General features: G+C 44.6%; 1 protein-coding gene across 2 annotated transcripts in view; it reads right to left on the bottom strand.

Annotated features, from left to right (window-relative positions):
* dnajc6 (DnaJ (Hsp40) homolog, subfamily C, member 6) overlaps nucleotides 1-22,337 on the bottom strand; it is a 167,277-nt gene continuing 144,940 nt past the window's right edge. For both annotated transcript variants that reach the window (XM_085982706.1, XM_085982705.1), the window contains one exon: nucleotides 1-1,716. In XM_085982706.1, the coding sequence (XP_085838832.1) occupies nucleotides 1,615-1,716 (102 nt within the window). In that variant the 3' untranslated portion in view covers nucleotides 1-1,614. The remainder of the gene's footprint in view (nucleotides 1,717-22,337) is intronic.

Raw genomic sequence — 22,337 nt, 5'->3', positions numbered from 1 at the left:
TTCAGCAATACACATTTATGTTTATTTCATGTCAATTACAGGCAGTATTATGTACAAGTTGGAATGAAGACCATAGTCTAGAAATTAGACATTTTCTTAAAGCCACATTTTAAATAACTTGACACCAGATGTAGCAAACACAGACTGCATCATAAACTCAACATTCTCAGTCAACCCCTCAATTGTGTCCCCGCCCACCCCACCCCACCCCACAAGAACACACAAGTAATAGATCAAGGTTAACGTGACATTCCCTGGACTGTATATGCAGGCATAAAGATTAAATTGTAAAGCTCTTGTACTCTGTAATAGTAATGATCTACATGATTCACACAGTCCTTTTTGAATAGACAATAAATCATTTAAGCTGTTCTGCAATATCACAGAATAATAAAGCATCTTAAAAATGGAATATTCCAACAAATCATGTATAGTACATATAAACAAAATGGTATACATTTTAAATAAAACATTTTAAATAATGCTCTAGAGTTAGGTTTGGAATTTTCCATTAAAGTAGATACAAGAAGCAATCTGAAAAATGGTTTTCTATCTGTACAAACGGTGCTCATAATACTGCCTAGGGCCCATTTGCAGCAGCTCTTCCCAAGACTTTCTGTTCTATGTGCCTCTTGGCCTTCATTCATAGTCTGCCTGGTTGATATTCCAGGGAATCAATGCTATTCTCCTTTTCTTCACTTCAGCAAAATAAGCCAAGGGCAGATCATTGGTTATTTCAGCTTCCATACAGCAGCTGAAAAGGTTCCAGGTGAAATACGTTTTAAGTAGAACTATTGGTCCTATATTTTCTTTCTCTTGTTCCTGCGAGGCTGCACATGTCCTCCACTTGGCAACTGCTCACAATGGCATTATTGATATCTGGAGCTCAATTTGTAGGGAATCACAGGCACAGATCCACACCATCTTATTTCACAATGCAGCATATTGCAACAATCCCGAGTGGCCCTCAAGCAAGACACTGACTGAGATTGCTAGTGAGTAATACTGATTGATGCCATCAGGAGTTGAAAATGCAGGAGAAGGTGATTCCAGATACAATATTGTAAAGCTCGTAATTTTAGCTAGAGAATCTTGTGTTCAATTTTTTTTTGTTATATACAGATCCGGCAATGTTACATTGTCCAGCAATTAGTAACAGTCTCAACTACACTATTATACCAATTTCAAATGAGAAAAAACCCCACATATACAGCTGTAACATGAGAAGTTTGAAATCACATGCCATATATTTCAGAGCAGAGAGAAAAGGTGTGTGTAGAGATAGGATTTAGGCAGTATTACATATTGCATTGCAAACAAAAATAAAAATCACAAAAGAAAAAGGGGTTAAATCTCACCTTTCTCTCAAAAAATATTCCTATGTTTGCTTTTCTGTTTTCAATATACTCTTAACAAAACCTCATGTAAAAGGATAAACTGGTCATTAAAACAAGAATTCATCAGTTGAGAGTGACATCTAAACAATTAATGCAGTAAATGGGTGCCTGTATACAGATTTACCAAAGGAAAGCAATGTACATCAACATTAAAGCAAAAAAAAACCACATTCAGCACAGGTAAACAGTCAACTGTAAACAAGTAGTTTGCATTAAATTAGTACAGAGGCTTTTGACCTTGACTTTCAAATTCTGACCAGGCATCATTCAGTTCCATGAATATCATCTTGGCATATTGTTCATATGGCTGACCAGTGGCCTGTGGGTAAAGTGAAAATGTATACATCCATTAGTGTAGAACATGATATTGAGGAACAAGCTGTAACTAGCTAAACACTACAGCATTTGCTGATGTTTTTTGCTACCAATTCAACCTAGAACACAAGATGAACAGCTTGGGCAGATGGCTACATAACAAACTAAGATTAAGGTGTAAACAGTAATATTATACATTCTTCACAAGAAAATATGGAGTGAGAAAAGTGCATTGGAGCTCAATCAAGCTAAGTCCTTCCATTTACAATCTATCCTACCATGGCTTCTACTCAACTGCAGTCTATTTAATCTCCTGAGAAACAGTTCTTCAACATACATTTATCCCCAGCCTCACCCCCACAGGATAACTTCACAATATAATAATAATAAATCAACTTTGTCATTGTTAGTGCACAAGTGCAGTACAACGAAATGTAAGCTTGCGGCTCCCGAGAGTGTACATTTTGATTAAGACATTTAACATTCATTTGACTTCTAACAAACAAACAAAATAAAGTGCATTGGCAGATGTGCAGGCTTTAGAGTTTATTTGTGGAGTTCAATAGGATGACAGCCCTAGGAAAGAAGCTGTTCCTAAATCTGGTTGTTCGGGTGCGAATGCATCTGTAGCGTCTCCCAGATGGCAGGGGGGCGAACAAACTGTGGCTGGGGTGGGTAGGGTCTTTGATGATGGTCAGTGACCTCCGTAAACAGCGTTTCTGGTAGATGTTCTCAATGGTCGGTAGCCGGGTGCCGGTAATGCGTTGGGCAGGTTTGACTACCCGCTGCAGGGCTTTCCGGTCATAGGAGCTACAGCTGCCATACCACACTGTGATACAGTTCGTCAGGATGCTCTCTATTGTGCAGCGGTAGAAGTTAGAGAGGATCAGGGGTGACAGGTTACATCCCTTCAGCCTCCTTAGGAAATATAGGCGCTGCTGGGCCTTCTTCACCAAAGAGGAGGTATTGAGGGACCAGGAGAGGTCTTCCGTGATGTGGACTCCGAGGAACTTAAAGCTGTCCACCCTTTCCACCACAGCCCCATGGATGTGGGTGTGTCTTCCGCCTTTAGACTTCCTGAAGTCCACAATGATTTCCTTGATGATATTAATTTACACTTGCACTACCTTTATTTTAACAACAGTGACTGAATTATAATTCATTGTTAATAAAGTATGTTGGAAAATTTGAGAGAGAGGTGAAGAGGTGCTATGATAAACACAAGTCTTTCAAGCCAAACCTGTTATTTTCCCCACAGATGACACTTCCATGGCCCTAGGAGCAGAGGAAGCATTGTGCATTTTCTGGTTGGCAAGATGTAACGAGTGGTGTGCCACAGGGATTAGTGCTGGGGCCTCAACTTTTTACAATTTATATAAATGACTTGGATGAAGGGACCAAAGGTATGGTTGCTAAATTTGCTGATGACACAAAGATAGGTAGGAAAGTAAATTGTGAAGAGGACATAAGGAGGCTACAAAGGGATATAAATAGGTTAAATGAGTGGGCAATGATCTGGCAAATGGAGTATGTGGGAAAATGTGAAATTGTCCATTTTGGCAGGAAGAATAAAAAAGCATATTGGACCGGATATTCCGATCCCTACGGGTGGGTACGCGCTGTGTACCCACCCATAGGGACATCGGAAATGCCGGTTTCAGGCATGCGCTGGAAACCGGTATTTCCGATCTGTCAAGAAAGCTCGACAGATCCTCCGGCTGCCCGGGAGAAGGGCCTCTGCGGGCGGACAATTCCACTTTTTGGAGACCCTCCGCCCGCAGGAAACCCTTACAATTCTTGTACCTGGTAAAAGCTTGCTTTTACCAGGATAAGAGTTGAAAAAAGTAAAAAAAACAATTTTTTTCCCCACTGATTTATCATTTACAAATACTTTAGAAAAAGGTAAGTTTATTTTTAGCCCCGTAAAAAAACTTTAATTATTTTTTTCAAAAATTTAAAGTTTTGTTTAAAATAGTTAATTTATTTGTACTTTCAAGTCATTTTAAAAATGTGATTTTTTTTAAATTTATTTAAAGTTTTACTATGGTTTGGGGATGATCGCCATTCATATATTTGACAGGTCTTCTTTGATTGGCTCCCCATGGCCCACGTGATCTCAGGGACGCTGCTAACTACCTGCGCCCTGGGATACGTGGGCCCTGCGCACCGGCAGTTTGGAGAAGCCCAGCAGCGGAACTCTGCGCCTCCCGGGAGCCCTCAGGTAAGGGCGCAAATTTTTCCAGATTGCAGTCCTCCACCTGTAGGAGGCCTGTGATTGGAATATCTGGGCCATTATCTAAATGGTGAGAGATTGCAGAGCTCTGAGATGCAGAGGGATCTGGGTGTCCTAGTGCATGAATTGCAAAAGGTTAGTATGCAGGTACAGCAAGTAATTAGGAAAGCGAATAGAATGTTATCGTTTATTGCGAGGGGAATTGAATACAAAAGTAGGGAGGTTATGCTTCAGTTATACAGAGCATTGGTGAGACCACTTCTGGAGTACTGTGTACAGTATTGGTCTCCTTATTTAAGGAAGGATGTACATGCGTTGGAAGCAGTTCAGAGAAGGTTTACTAGACTTATACCTGGAATGGGTGGGTTATGAGGAAAGGTTAGACAGGCTAGGCTTGTATCCGCTGGAGTTTAGAAGAGTAAGATGTGACTTGATTGAAACATATAAGATCCTGAGGGGTCTTGACAGGGTGGATGTGAAGAGGATGTTTCCTCTTGTGGGAGAATCTAGAACTAGAGGTCACAGTTTAAAAATAAGGGGTCGCCCATTTAAGACAGGGATGAGGAGAAATTTTTTCTCAGAGGGTCGGGAGTCACAGTATCACAGAAACCCCACAGTGCAGATAGAGGCCATTTCGGCCCATCGAGCCTGCACCGACACATATCCCACCCGATCCCCGTAACCCCTACACCAACACATATCCCACCCTATCCCTGTAACCCCACGTATTTAATCCCCCTAACACTAAGGGTCAATTTATCATAACCAATCAACCTAACCCGCACATCTTTGGACTGGGAGGAAACCGGAGCACCCGGGAGGAAACCCACGCAAACACGGGGAGAATGTGCAAACTCCACACAGACAGTCACCCGAGTCTTTGGAACTCTCTTCCTCAAAGGGCGGTAGAAGCAGAGTCTTTGAATATTTTTAAGGCAGAGGTAGATAGATTCTTGATAAGCAAGGGGGTGAAAGGTTATCAGGTGTAGGTGGGAATGTGGAGTAATCAGATCAGCCATGATCTTATTGAATGGCTGAGCAGGTTCGAGTGGCCTACTCCTGCTCCTAATTCATATGTTCCACGGTGTACTTAATCATGTCTGTCTATACTTATCTTAATATCCTTCAATCCCATTCATGACCAGATATTTATCCAGCTCTTTTGTAAAAGCATAAACATTTAAGAAATTGCAACATTACTGAAGGAAAGAGAGACTGAAGGTAAAACTAAATGATGGTAACTGTTCACCACACAGATGAGGAATGGTAACTGTTCACCACACAGATGAGGAATAGTAAAGAGTTACTCTTGGTATAAGCAAAACAATTTAAATAAAAATTAAAAATTCACATGTAACTAACAACACAAAACCATTATGCCAATGGAGCTGAATTTTTAATGTTAATCCAAACTTTGTACGTAGTTCTTCATGGTCGCTGGGACAAAATCCTGGAACTCCCTACCTAACAGCACTGTGGGAGTACCTTCACCACACGCACTGCAGCGGTTCAAGGTGGCAGTTCGCCACCACCTTCTCAAGGGCAACTAGGGATGGGCAATAAATGCTAGCAACACCCATATTCCCAGAATTATTTTTTTTAATTCTCGGGATCAACCTAGAAAATTCCAGTCGTTTTCCAACATTCAAACTGCAGTCCAAATGTGAGACAGCAGAGAGTGTCAGCCGTGGCTCAGTTGGTAGCACTCTCCCGAGTCAGGAGGTTGGTGTTCAGGTCCCACTCCAGGATTTGTGCACATAAATCAGGCTAACAACTCTATGCAGTACTGAGAGTGCACTGCACTGTCAGAGGTGCCGTCTTTCAGATGACCCTTTCAGTTAAACCTAGGTCCCATCTGCCCTCTTGGGTGGATATAAAAGATCCCATGATTCGAAGAAGAGCAGGAGAGTTCTCCTCAGTACCCTGGCCAATATTTATCCATCAACCATCACAAACAGATTATCTGGTCATGAGAGTTTTTGGGCTGGATTTTCATTGAGGCGGCGGGACTACAGCTTTTGTGGTTGTAGTCCCGCCTCCTTGGAGTTGTAGCCAACCCACGCGATTTTGACTTGATTGACCTTGTTGAGCCCGCCCAGCGAGCTCAGCAGGCCAATTAAGGGCCACCCGGCAACAGGTGACGTCACAGATTGATATTTCATCTGTCAAGACCTTTTGACAGATGAAATATCAGCGTTTCACAGCTGTTTGAAGCTGTCAAACACTGACAATCTGTATTCCAAGTTAATTCCTTCCTCTCAGGATGATTTAGAGATCTCCCCGGAACAGAAAGCTGAATGCTGCAATTTTTGACAGATCACGGCCATGCTGCTTTCTGTGCCGGTGAGACGAGGGACTCGAGACCTGAAGGAAGGAAGGCTGTAAAGGTAAGTAAAACTTCTTTAAACACTTTAAACACACTTACCTCTGCACTCATGCACCCATCACTCACCTCGGAAATCTCGACCCCTCCAACCCGACAGCCCGCCTCGCTAACTTGGTGTGGTTTGGAGCTGTCGGGAATCCCACACTTCAAGAATGAAAATAGGGATTAGGCTACAAACTGCCCATTAACTACCGGTTAACAGGCAGTTAATTGGCACTAATCCCCTTCCCGCCTCGGGGAGGCGGGTCCCAGTGCGGGTCGGGTACCCGCCTCCTTTGAAACTGGCATGGAGGCGGGTTGGGGGCAGGATGGGTTCGTTCCCCCCCCGATTTCAGGATTTTAACCCCCCACACGCCTCCAATCCCGCCTCCACGGCCCAATGAAAATCCTGCCCTTTGAGTATATTCAAGGCTGGGATAGATAGATTTTTGGGGCGCGATCTTGCCAGCCCTGGGGAAGCAGGTTTGGAGGCGGGACTGCCTGGAAATGGCAGAATCTGGGGGCGAGTGCCCATCCCGCCCCCCAACCCGCCTCTGTGCCATCTTCCCTGGAGGTGGGTAGCCGACCCGTGCCGGGTCCTGTCTCCTGGAGGCAGGAAGGGGATTACAGCCACTTAACTGCCGGTTAACAGGTAGTTAACAGGCAGTTAAGAGGATTATCCCCATTTTGCCACCAGAGGCGCGGGCTTCCTGAGATCGGGAATCCCCGCCAGGGTCACCGAGGCGAGCAGTGGGTCTGCGGGGTGCAAAAGTGCGCTGTGGAGGTAAGTGATGGGTGCTGGTGTGGAGAGGTGAGTATGAGGTGAGTGGAAAGTGATAGAAAATGTTTACTTACCTTTGTTTCTTCCTGCAGGCTTCAACAGATGGGGATGCGGAGAGTCTCGCATCTTACCGGCAGAGATGACAGATGGCTGCTGCATTCTCCGATGCAACAACCATCTAATTTCTGCTCACAAGAGGTTTGATGAGTCTTGATTACAAGAACTCATCAAATAGAGAATGTCAGTGTTTGACAGCTTCACAGAGCTGTCAAACAATGACAATTCATGTCAAAAATTTGACAGATAAAACGTGTTACGTTGACATTCTCTGTAACCGGCTTCCCCTTAATTGGCCTGCTAAACCCACTGGGCGGGCTTAACAAGGTCAATCAAGGGAAAATAGCATGGGTTGGCCACAAGTCAATGGAGGTGGGACTAAAACCGACGCGCCCCCCATTGACAAAATCACCCCCCTGGACTCTAGGGGAATCAAGGGATAAGGGGATCGATTGAGAAAGTGGAGTGAGGTCGAAGACCAGCCATGATTTTATTGAATGGAGGAGCAGGCTTGAAGGGCCGTATGGTCTACTCCCGCTCCTAAATTCTTATTTTCTTACAATATGGTAGATAAAGCAAATCTATTTATGGAAGAAGAAATCTATTTGTGGATTTCAAGGATTGTTTCATGCATGCTTTTTTACATTCCAATTGGATTCAAACCAGAAGAAGAACTGGGTAAAATGGCAGGAAGCTAAAACAAGTACTGGTTCGATGATAATAGTATACTTACAGCTACATCACAGCCCAGAATTTTAAAGACCTGCATCATGTCTGTCTCAAACTTCTGCAAGTCTCTCCTCATGGGTTAAAGCCCCAAGTCCGAATATCATCCTGGTTATTCTTCTCTGAGCCCTCTCCAATACCTCAATGCACTGAGAGAGATAGTGGTCCTGTCCTGAAATTAGGGGGAGGGGGGAGGGGACCAGTCTACTGGTGGAAGAGTGGTGAAGCAGAACCTCCTTCCATCCATAAGCTTGGACTCTAGCCCTATCCCAAACTGTGAGAATGAGGCTGTTTGCATGGTTGGGGATCGGGGGCCTCAAGCACCTGCAAAGGCACATCAGCGGAATCTGTCCCGTTCCGGCCTTGTAAGGCAGAGCAGCCCACAGTCACTTTGGCCGGAAGATAATTAACTTCACGAGACTTCAAATCCAAAAAGGAACCATTTTGCCTCAGAACAAAGTAATCAAAACTCTCCCAATACCATTTGCCTCAACAGACAAAGTAAGTCCAAAAAGTCTCCCTTGACATAAGGAGTGCTGGCAGAATATCTGGCCATTGTTCACCCCATACCCCAGAAAATGGCTGCAGCCAAAAAAAAGTACAGGGTGGAATCCATCTCATTTTCTAGTCCCTTGACCAGAGATCCGACCCAGTTGCACTTTGGCCCAAACCAGAATTTCAGGCCCAGAGTGCCCAAAATTGCTGGAACCTTTTAAATCTACATCACACGAGATTAATTAGCATCCACAACATCTCCAGCAATACTAGAACCAATCCACAAAGAAATTTTAAGTACCATCAACTAGTACTATTCCAGTGCAGCTACAACACTAGCATCTATCCGACAATGTGGAAAACTGCCCAGGTATGTCCTGCCCACAAAAAGCAGGACAAATCCAATCCGGTTAATTACCGCCGCATCAGTCTACTCTCAATCATCAGCAAAGTGATGGAAGATGTCATCGAAAGTGCTATCAAGCAGCACTTACTCACCAATAACCTGCTCACGGATGCCCAGTTTGGGTTCTGCCGGGACCACTCGGCTCCAGACCTCATTACAGCCTTGGTCCAAACATGGACAAAGGAGCTGAATTCCAGAGGTGAGGTGAGAGTGACTGTACTTGACATCAAGGCAGCATTTGATCGAGTGTGGCATCAAGGAGCCCTAGTAAAACTGAAGTCAATGGGAATCAGGGAGGGGAAAACGCTCCACTAGCTGGAGTCATACCTAGCACAAAGGAAGATGATTGTGGTGGTTGGTGGTCAATCATCACAGCCCCAGGACATCACTGCAGGAGTTCCTCAGGGCAGTGTCCTAGACCCAACCATCTTCAGCTGCTTCATCAATGACCTTCCCTACAACATAAGTTCAGAAATGGGGATGTTCGCTGATGACTGCACAGTGTTCAGCGCCATTCGCAACTCCTCAGATAATGAAGCAGCTCATGCCCACATACAAGAAGACCTGGACGACATTCAGACTTGGGCTGATAAGTGGCAGGTAACATTCACGCCACACAAGTGCCGGGCAATGACTATCTCCAACAAGTGAGCGTCTAACCACCACCCCCATGACATTCACTGGCATTACCATCGCTGAATCCCCAACCATCAACATCCTGGGGGGGTTACCATTGACCAGAAACTTAACTGGACCAGCCACATAAATACTGTGGCAACAAGAGCAGGTCAGAGGCTAGGTATTCTGCGGCAAAGCTTTTCCACCATCTACAAGGCACAAGGAAGAAGTGTGATGGAATATTCTCCACTTGCCTGGATGAGTGCAGCTCCAACAACACTCATGAAGCTCGACACCATCCAGGACAAAGCAGCCCGCTTGATTGGCACCCCATCCACCTCCTTAAACATTCACTCCCTCCACCACCGGCGTACCGTAGCTGCAGTGTGTACCATCTACAAGATGCACTGCAGCAACTCGCCAAGGCTTCTTCAGCAGCACCTCCCAAACCCGCGACCTCTAGCACCTCGAAGGACAAGGGCAGCAGGCGCATGGGAACACCACCACCTCCAAGTTCCCCCTCAAGTCACACACCATCCTGACTTGGAAGTACAGGAATCCCTCCCCAACCGCAGGGGATACATCCCTGAAAATCCCTGTGGTTGGTAAAACCGCCGTTGGCAAATACAAGACCCTATGGGAAAAATGGGGTTAGGGGGAATGCGGCCACATTAAAACTCTTCAGAGCCTGTGTAAGTTGCTTGTTCTTTTATTAAACACAAATAAAATAAACAACGTAGCAAAAACAATAAATGTTCAAATAACACAATAAAAAAGATCAACTAGGCGGTTTCTTAAAGAATTCTGCGATCGATGGTTGACTCATTTTTTTCCTGAATCTCTTTCTGGACCTGCTTGTATGGTCTCATTAAATCCTCCAAACCTCGCTTGAATTTTAAACTACGCTCCAAGAATGGGTCAATCTCCATAAAGAGGTCGGAGAGATTAGTAGCAAGGAGCAATGGCACTTGTCATCTTCGACTTCTCCACCATATCCTCGTCTTCGTCCTCTGCCTCACTAGAATGCTGCATCAGCTCATCAAGGTCCTCCTCCGTCAACTCCTCGCCGTGCAACTCAAGGAGCTCCTCTATGTCATCAGGCTCTATGTCGGCCAGGCCCTCGCCTCCCAAACGTCACGCAACCTTCACAATGCGATCAACTTCATTGTCAACTGTAGGGAAGCCTCGGAAGTCATTCACTGCCTCATTCCAAAGTTTACCCCAGCAGGCGTTGATTGTCGTCCTCTTCAGTTCATCCATCAATTCCTTTATGTTGGTGATGCAGTCAGCGATGGTGTAATCCTTCCAACAGGTTTTCACCGTCAGTGTTGCGTCATCCTCCATAGCCTCCATCATGCGGTCAAAGCTGCGTCGTATGTAGTATGCCTTGAAGGTGGCTATCACACCTTGGTCCATGGGTTAAAGGAGTGAAGTCGTGTTGGGAGGCAGGAAGATGACTTCAATATTAAGGTGGGCGAATTGGAGTGCCGGTGGCATTGTCGAGGATGAGTAGGACATTGAAGGCCAGATTTTCTCTCACAAGGTACTGCTCCACGTCATGCACAAAACAGTTATGAAAGCAGTCCATGAAGACTGCAGCAGTAACCCACGCCTTGCAGTTAGAACGCCAAAAGACAGGTAGATAATTTTTGTTTTTGCCATTCAGAGCACGGGGATTAAGAGAGCAGTGGAGCAGCATTGGCTTCACAACAGTCTCCCTTGGCCTTGGCACAAAGGAGAAGGGTCACCCTATCCTTAGCCACCTTGAATCCCAAAGCATGCTTCTCAGCCTTCGCGATGAAAGTTCGGGCAGGCATCCGCTTCCAGAAGAGACCAGTCTCATCCGCATTAAATACCTGCTCCGGCAGGTAACCCTTCTCGGTGATCAACTTCTTCAGCTCCTTCGGGAACTTGGCAGCGGCCTCCTGATCGGCTGAAGCCGATTCCCCCACAACCTTGAGGTTACTCAAGGCGAACCTCCTCTTAAAATTTTCCAACCAGCCTTTACTCGCTTGAAACTTTATATCGTCTACACTTTCCCTGGCAGCCACAGTAAGATGCTTGTAGATACTAAGGGCCTTACGTACCCATGCGGAATGAACATTCGCTTTTTTCTGGTTCTGGTCTTCCAACCAGATATTAAGTGCCTTCTCCATTTTTTCCAAGCTTATGGTCCCGTGGCATAAACTAGACTTTAGCACTTTTTGAAGAGCCACCCGCAATACTAGCCCTTAGACACCTCACTTTTTTTATGGTTCTAATGGTGGACTCGTTAACCCCCACTAGTCGTCCAACCGACACCGTACTTTCACCACGGGCAAGTCTATTAATGACATCTAATTTCCTACCTAAATTTAGTACATTCCTTGCCCTTTTCACTATTGATTCACCTTTACCACTGAGATTACACTTAGGGGCCATGTTCACACACAGTACAGGTACAGTATATCCACAAGTGGAGCGAGACCACGCGTGGTTGTTATTATGCTGAAAAGAGCGGCGCGGATGAATGTAGTCTCGTGTTTGGCAAACTGCGTATATGCAAAATTCACTGCCGCGGTTGGCAAAAATTGTCGCAGAGAGGAAACTGTGTATACGTGAAATCCGCGTGTGGCAAAAGCACGGTTAGGGCGGGATTCCTGTATATCGCCATTCCTTCATTGTCGCTGGGTCAAAATCCTGGAACTCCGTCCCTAACAGCATTGTAGGAGTACCTTCACCATACGGACTGCAGTGGTTCAGAAGGTGGCTCACCACCATCATCGAGAGCAATTAGGGATGGGCAATAAATGCTGGCCTTGCCAGCGACGCCTAGATCCCATGAACGAATAAAAAAAAACTCATCTTAATTTCCTGTTCAGTTAACTTAATTCCTTATCAAATTAATTATACTTGCATTGCAAACAGGATACATTCCAAAGTCTCAGATTATCCTTCATTCCCAACTCATAATGCTGATCATAACTCATAATTGACAAAAGGTAGGTTCACTTATGGGTCACACCTCATATCTCTGGAGTCTTCAGAATGTATTCTGATTCTGTGAGAACAACTTCATCGTAGACAAAATGGCATAGGTATCTTTGAACAGTCATGGACTTTAACCGAAAAAAACATTCTAAATTTAGCAAAAAGAATTTATACAACTGCTTAAAATAAGTTCAAATTCAAAGAAAAAAGGTGGATAAGTCCTAAATCAAAACACCAAAACTTCTTTGTATCAGTGACTTTAGCGTCACACGGGTTAATGAGGACATGGATTTCAACTTTATACAAAGCACCATATTTATGTATGTTTATAGCCAGTAGGCACAAAAGCTTGGACAGTTTGCAGGAAAGTACCAAAAATGTAACCATGAAACTATTGAATTGTCATTAAAAAAAAACTGGTTCATTCATGTCCTTCAGAGAAGGGACGCTGCCACACCTACCCAGTCCGGCCTACATGTGGCTCCAGTCGCAAACAAGCTGGTTGACTCTTGATGCCCTCTGAATTGGCTGAGCAAGCTACTCAGTTATAACCAACTGCTATAAATTTCAAAAATAGGAAAAACATTGGATGGAGCTATTTGCAATGATCCAGGCATTTCATCAGGTCAAGACGTGGCAATCTCAGCCTAGCTGACCCTGTAAACCCTCCTCAGTAACATCTGGGGATTGGCGCTCAAATTGGGAGAGCTGTCCCATGGACTAGTCAAGCAGAGAGCAGACCATATTAAATCACAGAACTATATCTATCTGCCAACATCCCAGACCTCCATCCCCATCCCTCAGTATGTCTGGCCCCATCTGCAGAATACGCATACCAAAGGTGGAGAAACGGTTGTATATGGTTGAGTGGGAGTAGCCTTGGGTGTCCTCAATGTTAGCTCTGGATCCATGAAGTCTCATTGTTTCAGGTCAAACAATGATGAGGAAACCTCCTGATCACCCACCACGACCCCCCCACCTCACCCAAATCAATCATTACACCTCCACATTGAACGTCACTTGGAGGAAGCAAGGGCACAGAATAGGAACATAGGAATAGGAGTAGGCCGTTCAGCCCCTCGAGCCTGCTCCGCCATTCAATGAGATCATGGCTGATCTGTGACCTAACTCCATATACCCACCTTTGGCCCATATCCCTTAATACCTGTACCTTTAATTAACAGAAAGCTATCAATCTCCGATTTAAAATTAATTGATCTAGCATCAATTGCCATTTGCAGAAGAGAGTTCCAAACTTCTACCATCCTTTGTGTGTAGAAGTCTTTCCTAATTTCATTCCCGAAAGTTCTGGCTCTAATTTTTTAGACTATGCCCCCTAGTCCTAGACTCCCCAACCAATGGAAATAGATTCTCGCTGTGCTATCTGTTCCCCTTAATATCTTGAAAACTTCAATCAGATTACCCCATAGCCTTCTAAATTCCAGGGAATACAACCCTAATTTGTATAATCTCTCCTCGTAACTTAACCCTTTAAGTCCAGGTACCATTCTGGTAAACCTACGTTGCACTCCTTCCAAGGCCAGTATATCCTTCCTAAGGTGTGGTGCCCAGAACTGCTCACAGTACTCCAGGTGCGGTCTAACCAGCATAACTTCTACCCCCTTGTATTCTGGTCCTCTAGTTCAAAAGGCCAGCATCCCATTAGCCTTTTTAATTATTTTCTGTACCTGTTCATGACTTTTAATGATCTAAGGATAAGGGGTAAGCCATTTAGGACAGAGATGAGGAGGAATTTCTTCACCCAGAGAGTGGTGAACCTGTGGAATTCTCTACCACAGAATGCAGTGGAGGCCAATTCATTAAATATATTCAAGAAGGAGTTGGATATATTTCTTAAGGCTAAAGGGATCAAGGGATATGGGGAGAAGGCAGGGACAGGGTACTGAATTTGGATGATCAGCCATGATCTCATTGAATGGCAGAGCAGGCTCGAGGGGCCGAATGGCCTACTTCTGCTCCTATCTTCTATGTTTCTATGTACCTGGACCCCAAGTCTCTTTGGACATCCACTGTTTTTAGCCTTTCACCAGTTAGAAAGTACTCTGTTCTATCCTTTTTAGGTCCAAAGTGGATGACCTCACATTTGCTTACATTGAAATCCATTTGCCACAGTTCTGCCCATTCACTTAATCTGTTGATATCTCTTTGTAATTTTATGCTTCCATCTACACTGCTTACAATGCCACCTATCTTTGTCTCATCAGCAAATTTGGATATATGACTTTCTATGCCATCATCTAAGTCATTAATTAATACTGTGACTAGTTGAGGCCCCAACACAGATCCATGCGGGACACCACAAGTCACCTCCGGCCAATTAGAAAACCTACCTATTATCCCTACTGCCTGTCTCCTATCACTCAGACAATTTCCTAACCAAGTCAATAATTTTCCCTGAATTCCATAGCCTTCTACCTTAGTTAACAGTCTCTTGTGAGACTTTATCAAATGCCTTCTGGAAGTCCATATAAATAACATCCATAGACATTTTCCTGTCCACTACTTGGAAACAGAAAAAATAGGAGCAGGAGTAGGCCATTCGGCCCTTCGAGCCTGCTCTGCCATTCAATATGATCATGGCTGATCCTCAATCTCAATACCATATTCCCGCTCTCTCCCCATACCCCTTGACGCCTTTTGCATCTAGAAATCTATCCATCTCCTTCCTAGAATCATAGAAAGTTACAGCACGGAAGGAGGCCATTTCGGCCCATCATGTCTGCACCGGCCAACAAAGATCTATCCAGCCTAATCCCACTTCCCAGCTCTTGGTCCGTAGCCCTGAAGGTTACAGCATCCCAAGTGCACATCCAAGTACTTTTTAAATGTGGTTAGGCTTTCTGCCTCTACCACCCTTTTAGGCAGTGAGTTCCAGACCCCCACAACCCTCTGGGTGAAGAAATTTCCCCTCAAATCCCCTCTAAACCTTCCACCAATTACTTTAAATCTGTGCCCTCTGGTTTTTGACCCCTCTGCTAAGGGAAATAGGTCCTTTCTATCCACTTTATCTAGGCCCCTCATAATTTTATATACCTCAATAAGGTCTCCCCTCAGCCTCCTTTGTTCCAAGGAAAACAGACCCAGCCTATCCAGTCTTTCCTCATAGCTAAGATTCTCTACTCCCGGCAACATCCTTGTAAATCTCCTCTGTACCCTCTCCAGTGCAATCACATCTTTCCTGTAATGTGGTGACCAGAACTGCACGCAGTACTCAAGCTGAGGCCTAACTAGTGTTTTATACAGTTGAAGCATAACCCCTCTGTTCTTGTATTCTATGCCACGGCTAATAAAGGCAAGCATTCCGTATGCCTTCTTAACCACCTTATCTACTTGGCCTGCTACTTTCAGGGATCTGTGGATATGCACTCCAAGGTCCCTTTGTTCCTCTACGCTACTCAATGTCCTTTCCTTGTTAGCCCTCCGCAAATGCATTACCTCACATTTCTCCGGATTGAATTCCATTTGCCACTGTTCTGCCCACCTGACCAATTAATTGATATCTACCTGCAGTCTACAGCTTCCTTCTTCAGTATCAACCACACAGCCGATTTTAGTATCATCTGCAAACTTCTTGAATATAGGGGGTATGATTAAGTCTAGATCATTGACATATACCACAAAAAGCAAGGGACCTAGTACGGAGCCCTGCGGAACCCCACTGGAAACAGCCTTCCAGTCACAAAAACACCCATTACCCTCTGCTTCCTGTTTCCGAGCCAGTTTTGAATCCAACTTGACAGTTTGCCCTGGCTCCCATGGGCTTTTAATTTCATGACCAGTCTGCCATGTGGAACCTTATCAAAAGCCTTGCTAAAGTCCATATACACTACATCAAACGCACTACCCTCATCTACCCTCCTCGTTATCTCCTCAAAAAATTCAATCAAGTTTGTCAGACACGACCTTCCCTTAACAAATCCGTGCTGACTATCCTTGATCAATCCGTGTCTTTCTAAATGAAGATTTATCCTGTCCTTCAGAATTCTTTCCAACAATTTTCCCACCACCGAGGTTAGGCTGACTGGCCTGTAATTACTCAGTCCATCCTTTTCTCCCTTTTTAAACAAGGGTACCACATTAGCAGTCCTCCAGTCCTCTTGGTCCGTAGACCTTCAGCTTAGAGCATCCCAAGTGCACATCCAAGTACTTTTTAAATGTGGTTAGGGTTCCTGCCTCTGTAGTAAGACATCCTTGCTCCTGTACTCAAATCCTCTTGCAATGAAGGCCAACATACCATTTGCCTTCCTAACTGCTTGCTGCACCTGCATGTTTGTTTTCAGTGACTGGTGTACAAGGACACCCTTTGCACATCAACATTTCCCAATCTATCACCATTTAAATAATACTCCGCCTTTCTGTTTTTCCGACCGAAATGGATAACTTCACATTTATCCACATTATACTGCATCTGCCATGTATTTGCTCACTCACTCAACTTGTCTAAATCGCCTTGAAGCCTTTTTGCATTCTCCTCACAACTCACAATCTCACCTAGTTTCGTGTCATCAGCAAACTTGGAAATATTACATTTGGTCACCCATGATTACTGTAGTACCCTTGTTACATGCATCTCTAATTTCCCATTTGATGCCATCCCCTACATTACTACTACTGTTTGGAGGCCTATATTCAACTCCCACCAATGTTTTCTGCCCCTTGGTGCTTCTTAGCTCCACCCAGACTGATTCTACATCTTGATTTTCTGAGCCAATATCCTTTCTCACTACTGCTCTGATTTCATCCTTTACTAACAAGGCCACCCCACCTCCTTTTCCTTTTTGCCTGTCTTTCCTAAATATCGAATATCCTTGGATATTCAGCTCCCAGCCTTGGTCACCCTGCAGCCATGTCTCTGTAATCGCAATTATATCGTATCCGTTTACATCTATTTGCGCTGTTAATTCTTCTACCATATTACGAATGCTTTGTGCATTCAGATACTTTAGTTACCTCCTCAAAAAATTCAATCAGGTTTGTAAGGCATGACCTACCTTTCACAAATCCATGCTGGATCTCTCAGATCAGCTGAAAATTTGTGAGGTGTTCAGTCACTCTATCCTTAATTATAGACTCTAGCAATTTCCTGACAACAAATGTTAGACTAACTGATCTATAATTCCCTGGTTTCCCGCTCACACCATTTTTAAATAGCAGAGTGACATGCACAATTTTCCAGTCTAAAAGAATGGTTCCTGAATCGAGAGAACATTGGAAGACTATAGTTAAGGCATCTGCAATGTGTTCACCTACTTCCTTTAAAACCCTGGAATGGAAACCATCTGGTCCCGGGGATTTGTCACTCTTTAGTGCCACTATTTTCTTCATTACTGTTATTTTACTTACATTAATTGTATTGAGTCCTTGTCACTGATTCAGTATTGATTTCCTTGGGATTTCTGGCATGCTATCCTCTTCCTCTACTGTAAATACAGAATGTACTATTGGTGGGTGACTTCAATGTCCAAGAGTAGCTCAGCAGTATACCACTGACGGAGCACTGAAGGACGTAGATGCCAGGGTGAGCCTGTATCAGATGGTAAGGAAACCAACACAAAGAAGTAATCTACTTGACCTTGTCCTCACCAACTTACCCATCATAGATCGGCCTACCAGGATAGCACTGGTAGGAATGATCACTGCACAGTCTTTATGAAGATAAAGTCTCAAATTCTTAGTAAGCACACCCTCCATTGAGGTGGCACTACCACTAAGTTGTGGGGTAGACGAAGGACAGGCCCAAAACTGGGCATCCATAAGATGTTATGGGTCATCAGCAGAAGAACTGTGCACTGCCATAATTTGTAATCTCATGCACATCCTTCCTCCTTAATTATCATCAAGCCAGGAAACCAATCCTGGCACAATGGGAATGCACAAGGGCATGCCAGGAGCAGTTCCAGGTGTCCTTTAGAATTAGGTACCAACTCAGTGCAGCAACAGCATGTTAAACACCAAAAGCAGTAGGTTATAGACAAAAGGTAAACTGTCCTACAATTAATGGAGGATCACAGCAAAGCTCTCAAACCCCAACACATCTGGTTGAGAATAGTAGTTGTTGTGTCCATGTGTTAATAGAGACACTGAAGACAGGAGTAGGTTTCACAGGTGTTTACTGAACAAAGTCTGGAGGGGAACTAACTGATACAACACAATATACAGGCTTATATAGCCTGAGTGGCCATTACCGGCATTACAGTACACAGGGGGTTCTTAAAGGCACATACACTACAATTCCTCCCCTTTTAGCCAACCAGTACATAATATTTTAAGTAATCATTAATTACATGTTATAAGCAAAATAATCTACACATTGCTGCAGTTAATTAATTATAAGTCAGTCTCTCTGGAGGCTTCCTGACTCGGTCCGGATAACGCCTCGGTGGTGTAGTACTTTCTGGTGGTGTAGTAGGTTCTTTTGGCAAGGCTGATTCGGCTTGAGTGCCAGTGTCGGGTTCATCGGGTTCCAGTATCACCGGATCGGAGGTAGATATGGGTATCTCTACTTCGTCGTTAGGCGTATAGAGTTGTGGTGTAGGTTGTCCCTTTTCGGATGACTATGATTTGGTCAGCATGGCGCCTTATTATGCTTTCTCCGATGTCCACGGTATACATCAGCGGTCCTAGTCGTGTGCAGATAGTTCCAGGCTGCCATTTCTCGGTACGGTAGTCCCGGGCCAAAACTTGTTGACCTATCTGCAAGGTTCTAGTTGGCCTTTCATTCATGCCTTGAAATTGCCGGTCCTCCACGTCCCTTCTGATGTTTGGCTTGATCAAATCCAGCCGGCATCTTAGTCTTCTATTGAAGAACATCATGGCGGGAGTTTGGTTTGTAACCATATGTGTTGCATTCCTGTATGCGAACAAGAAGTTATCCACCTTGTGCTGAAGTTTTGTGTCTTCATTACCCATGGCCTTTATGGCCTTCTTGAAGGTCTGGACAAACCTTTCAGCCAATCCATTGGTGGCGGGATGGTATGGGGCGGACGTGTAGTGCTTAACCCCATTGATTTTTAAGAACTTCCTGAATTCTTCGGACACAAATTGCGGTCCATTATCAGAACATATCTGTTCAGGCAGCCCATTCCTGGCAAATATGGTCCTTAATACTGTGATGGTTTTTTCCGTGGTGGTGGAGGACATCTTTATTACCTCCGGCCACTTGGAGTGTGCATCAACCACGATTAAGAACATTGAGTCCATAAATGGACCAGCAAAGTCGATGTGTACCCTTTGCCAGGGAGATGAGGGCCACTCCCATGGATGTAGAGGGGCTTGTGGTGGAGCGTTTTGGACCTTCTGGCATCCTAGGCAGCTCTTGGTCATTTCTTCGATGTCTCCATCGATACCTGGCCACCATACAAACGCCCTAGCTAGGTTCTTCATTTTCACTCCACCCAGATGCCCCTCGTGAAGCTCCTTTAGAACTTTATCCTGGAGTTTGGGTGGAATCACCACTCTGGATCCACACATCAAGGTTCCTCGGCACACTGACAGCCGTTCTCTTCTTTGCGAGAATGCTGGCAACAGTGGTTCGCCATGTGCTGGCCATCCCTTCACTGTTAAATCGTAGACTCGTGAGAGAGTCGGGTCATTTCTAGTTTCCCTTTCAATGGCAGAATTTGTTACTGGTAGACATTCGACTATGGTAGAGTGGAAAATTTCCACTGGGTCTACGGTAGGTGCTTCTACCGTTGGCAACGGTAGGCGCGATAACCCGTCAGCATTCCCATGCTGTTTTGATCCTTTGTATTCTATGTTATATTGGTGTGCCCCTAGAAAAAGGGACCACCTCTGTAGCCTTTGCGCTGTCATAATGGGAACACCCTTTTTAGGGTTGAATATGGAGATGAGGGGGGTTGATGGTCAGTCAACAAGGTCAATTTTTGTCCGTGTAGGTAATGGTTGAATTTCTTCACTCCCCATACCAGGCTGAGTGCTTCCCTGTCGATTTGGGCATAGTTACGCTCAGCTGAGTTCAATGAGCGTGACGCAAAAGCTATCGGCCGTTCCGAGCCATCAGGGAATTTATGCGATAATACTGCTCCTACGCCGTAAGGGGATGCATCGCACGCCAGTCTGATTGGCAGTGATGGGTTGTAATGAGCCAAAACTTCTTTGGACGTGATTAAGTCTTTGCATTTATGGAAGGCACGTTTACAGTCTTTGCTCCATTTCCAAATTACTCCTGTTTGTAGAAGTTCATTAAGAGGGTGTAGAAGAGTTGATAAGTTCGGTAAAAATTTATGATAGTAATTTATTAATCCCAGGAACAACCTTAATTGTGAAACATTTTCAGGTGCTGGGGCTTTTATGACCGCTTCAATTTTTTCAGGTGACTTATGCAACCCTTCCTTATTAATTATGTGGCCACAATATGATATTTGATTCTGGAAAAATTCACACTTGGGGCGATTTGCTCGTAGGCCCTGTTCTCTCAGCCTAGTGAGCACCTGCTCCAAATTGGCAAGGTGCTCGTTGTCGTTTTCTCCTGTTACAAGGATGTCGTCTAGGTAGCATTGAGTCCCCGGAATCCCTTGGAGGACTTGCTCCATAGCTCTTTGCCAGATAGCTGGAGCGGATGCTACTCCGAAAACCAGTCGATTGTACTGGTACAGGCCTTTGTGTGTGTTTATCGTGAGATACTTTTTAGAGGCCTCCTCAACCTCCATCTGTAGATATGCCTGTGCCAAGTCAATTTTGGTGAAACGTTTCCCTCCGGATAGCGAGGCGAAAATATCTTCTATCCTCGGAAGAGGATATTGTACCGTGTGAAGGACCGGGTTTACAGTCACCTTGAAGTCACCACAGATGCGAATTTTTCTCTGTTCTTCAGATTTATCATTATTCAATGCTTTCTTCATGACTGGGACGATGGGTGTTGCCCACTCGCTCCAATCTATTTTGGATAATACGCCTGCCTTTTCCAAATTCTCCAGCTCTGCCTCGACTGCTGGACGAATTGCGTATGGCACCGGTCTTGCCTTAAAAAAACTTGGGAATTGCTGCATCTTCCACTTTTATTGAGGCGGTGATGCCTTTCAAGGTTCCTCGTTTCTCTTGAAACACTTCTTTGGCGTTGGCCAAGATGTCTTTTAATCGTTCAGGTATGACGTCATCATCGTTTTTTTCTTTACTGGTCACCGTCAGTGCCTGAATGGAGTGCCAGTCTAAACGTATTTTCCTGATCCATTCACGTCCCAACAGCGGTGGACCACCATCTTGTAGAATGTATAAATACAACTTTTGTATTTCCTTGCCGTTGTATACAACAGGCACCCTTATTTTTCCTTTGGGGTATACTTTCTGCCCCGTATATGTTTTCAAGATAATGGATGTGTCTTTTAAAGGTATATGCGGAAATAGCCGCTCATAATCCCGTCGATTTATGACGGTCAGAGCTGATCCTGCATCTAGCTCCATTTTAACTGGGGACCCTGCTATCGTGAGGGTAACCCAAATGGTCTGGTAATCTTCTTTGGCAATTACATAATGTAATTTGAGACAGCTTAGTCTCTTGTTTTCGGAGTCGCTGTCGCTCTTCTGGTCTTCGGAGCTACTGTCCGTCATCATTTGTACCTTTCTGTACTTTTCTTTATTGATTTTTTTTTTCCCTGTCCGTGGATTTTTTTTGTCCAGATCGGCATACCCGTGCAATGTGTCCAATCTTTCCGCATTGCCTGCATGCTTTGTCCTTGAACCAGCAGTCCCTCTGGTCATGGGTGGATCTGCCGCAGCGATAACATCTCTCGAAACCCTGTGTCATTTCATGGGTGCCGAAGTCCTGTGTCTTTTGTTGTATCTCTGCAGCTCCTCTCGCGGCTGCTTCGTATGATACAGCCATACTGAAAGCCTTGTCCAGTGTTAAATCTTTTTCAGAAAGCAGCCTTTTCTGTGTTCCTTCACTTAGGAGACCGCAGACGAATTTGTCTCGAAGATAATCTGCTAGTCCTGCC

Source organism: Somniosus microcephalus, chromosome 3 (genome assembly GCF_052327205.1).
Source record: "Somniosus microcephalus isolate GS21.2 chromosome 3, FLI_Smic_1.0, whole genome shotgun sequence".
Classification (NCBI taxonomy): domain Eukaryota; kingdom Metazoa; phylum Chordata; class Chondrichthyes; order Squaliformes; family Somniosidae; genus Somniosus; species Somniosus microcephalus.
This window is presented reverse-complemented; position numbering and strand designations above follow the sequence as displayed.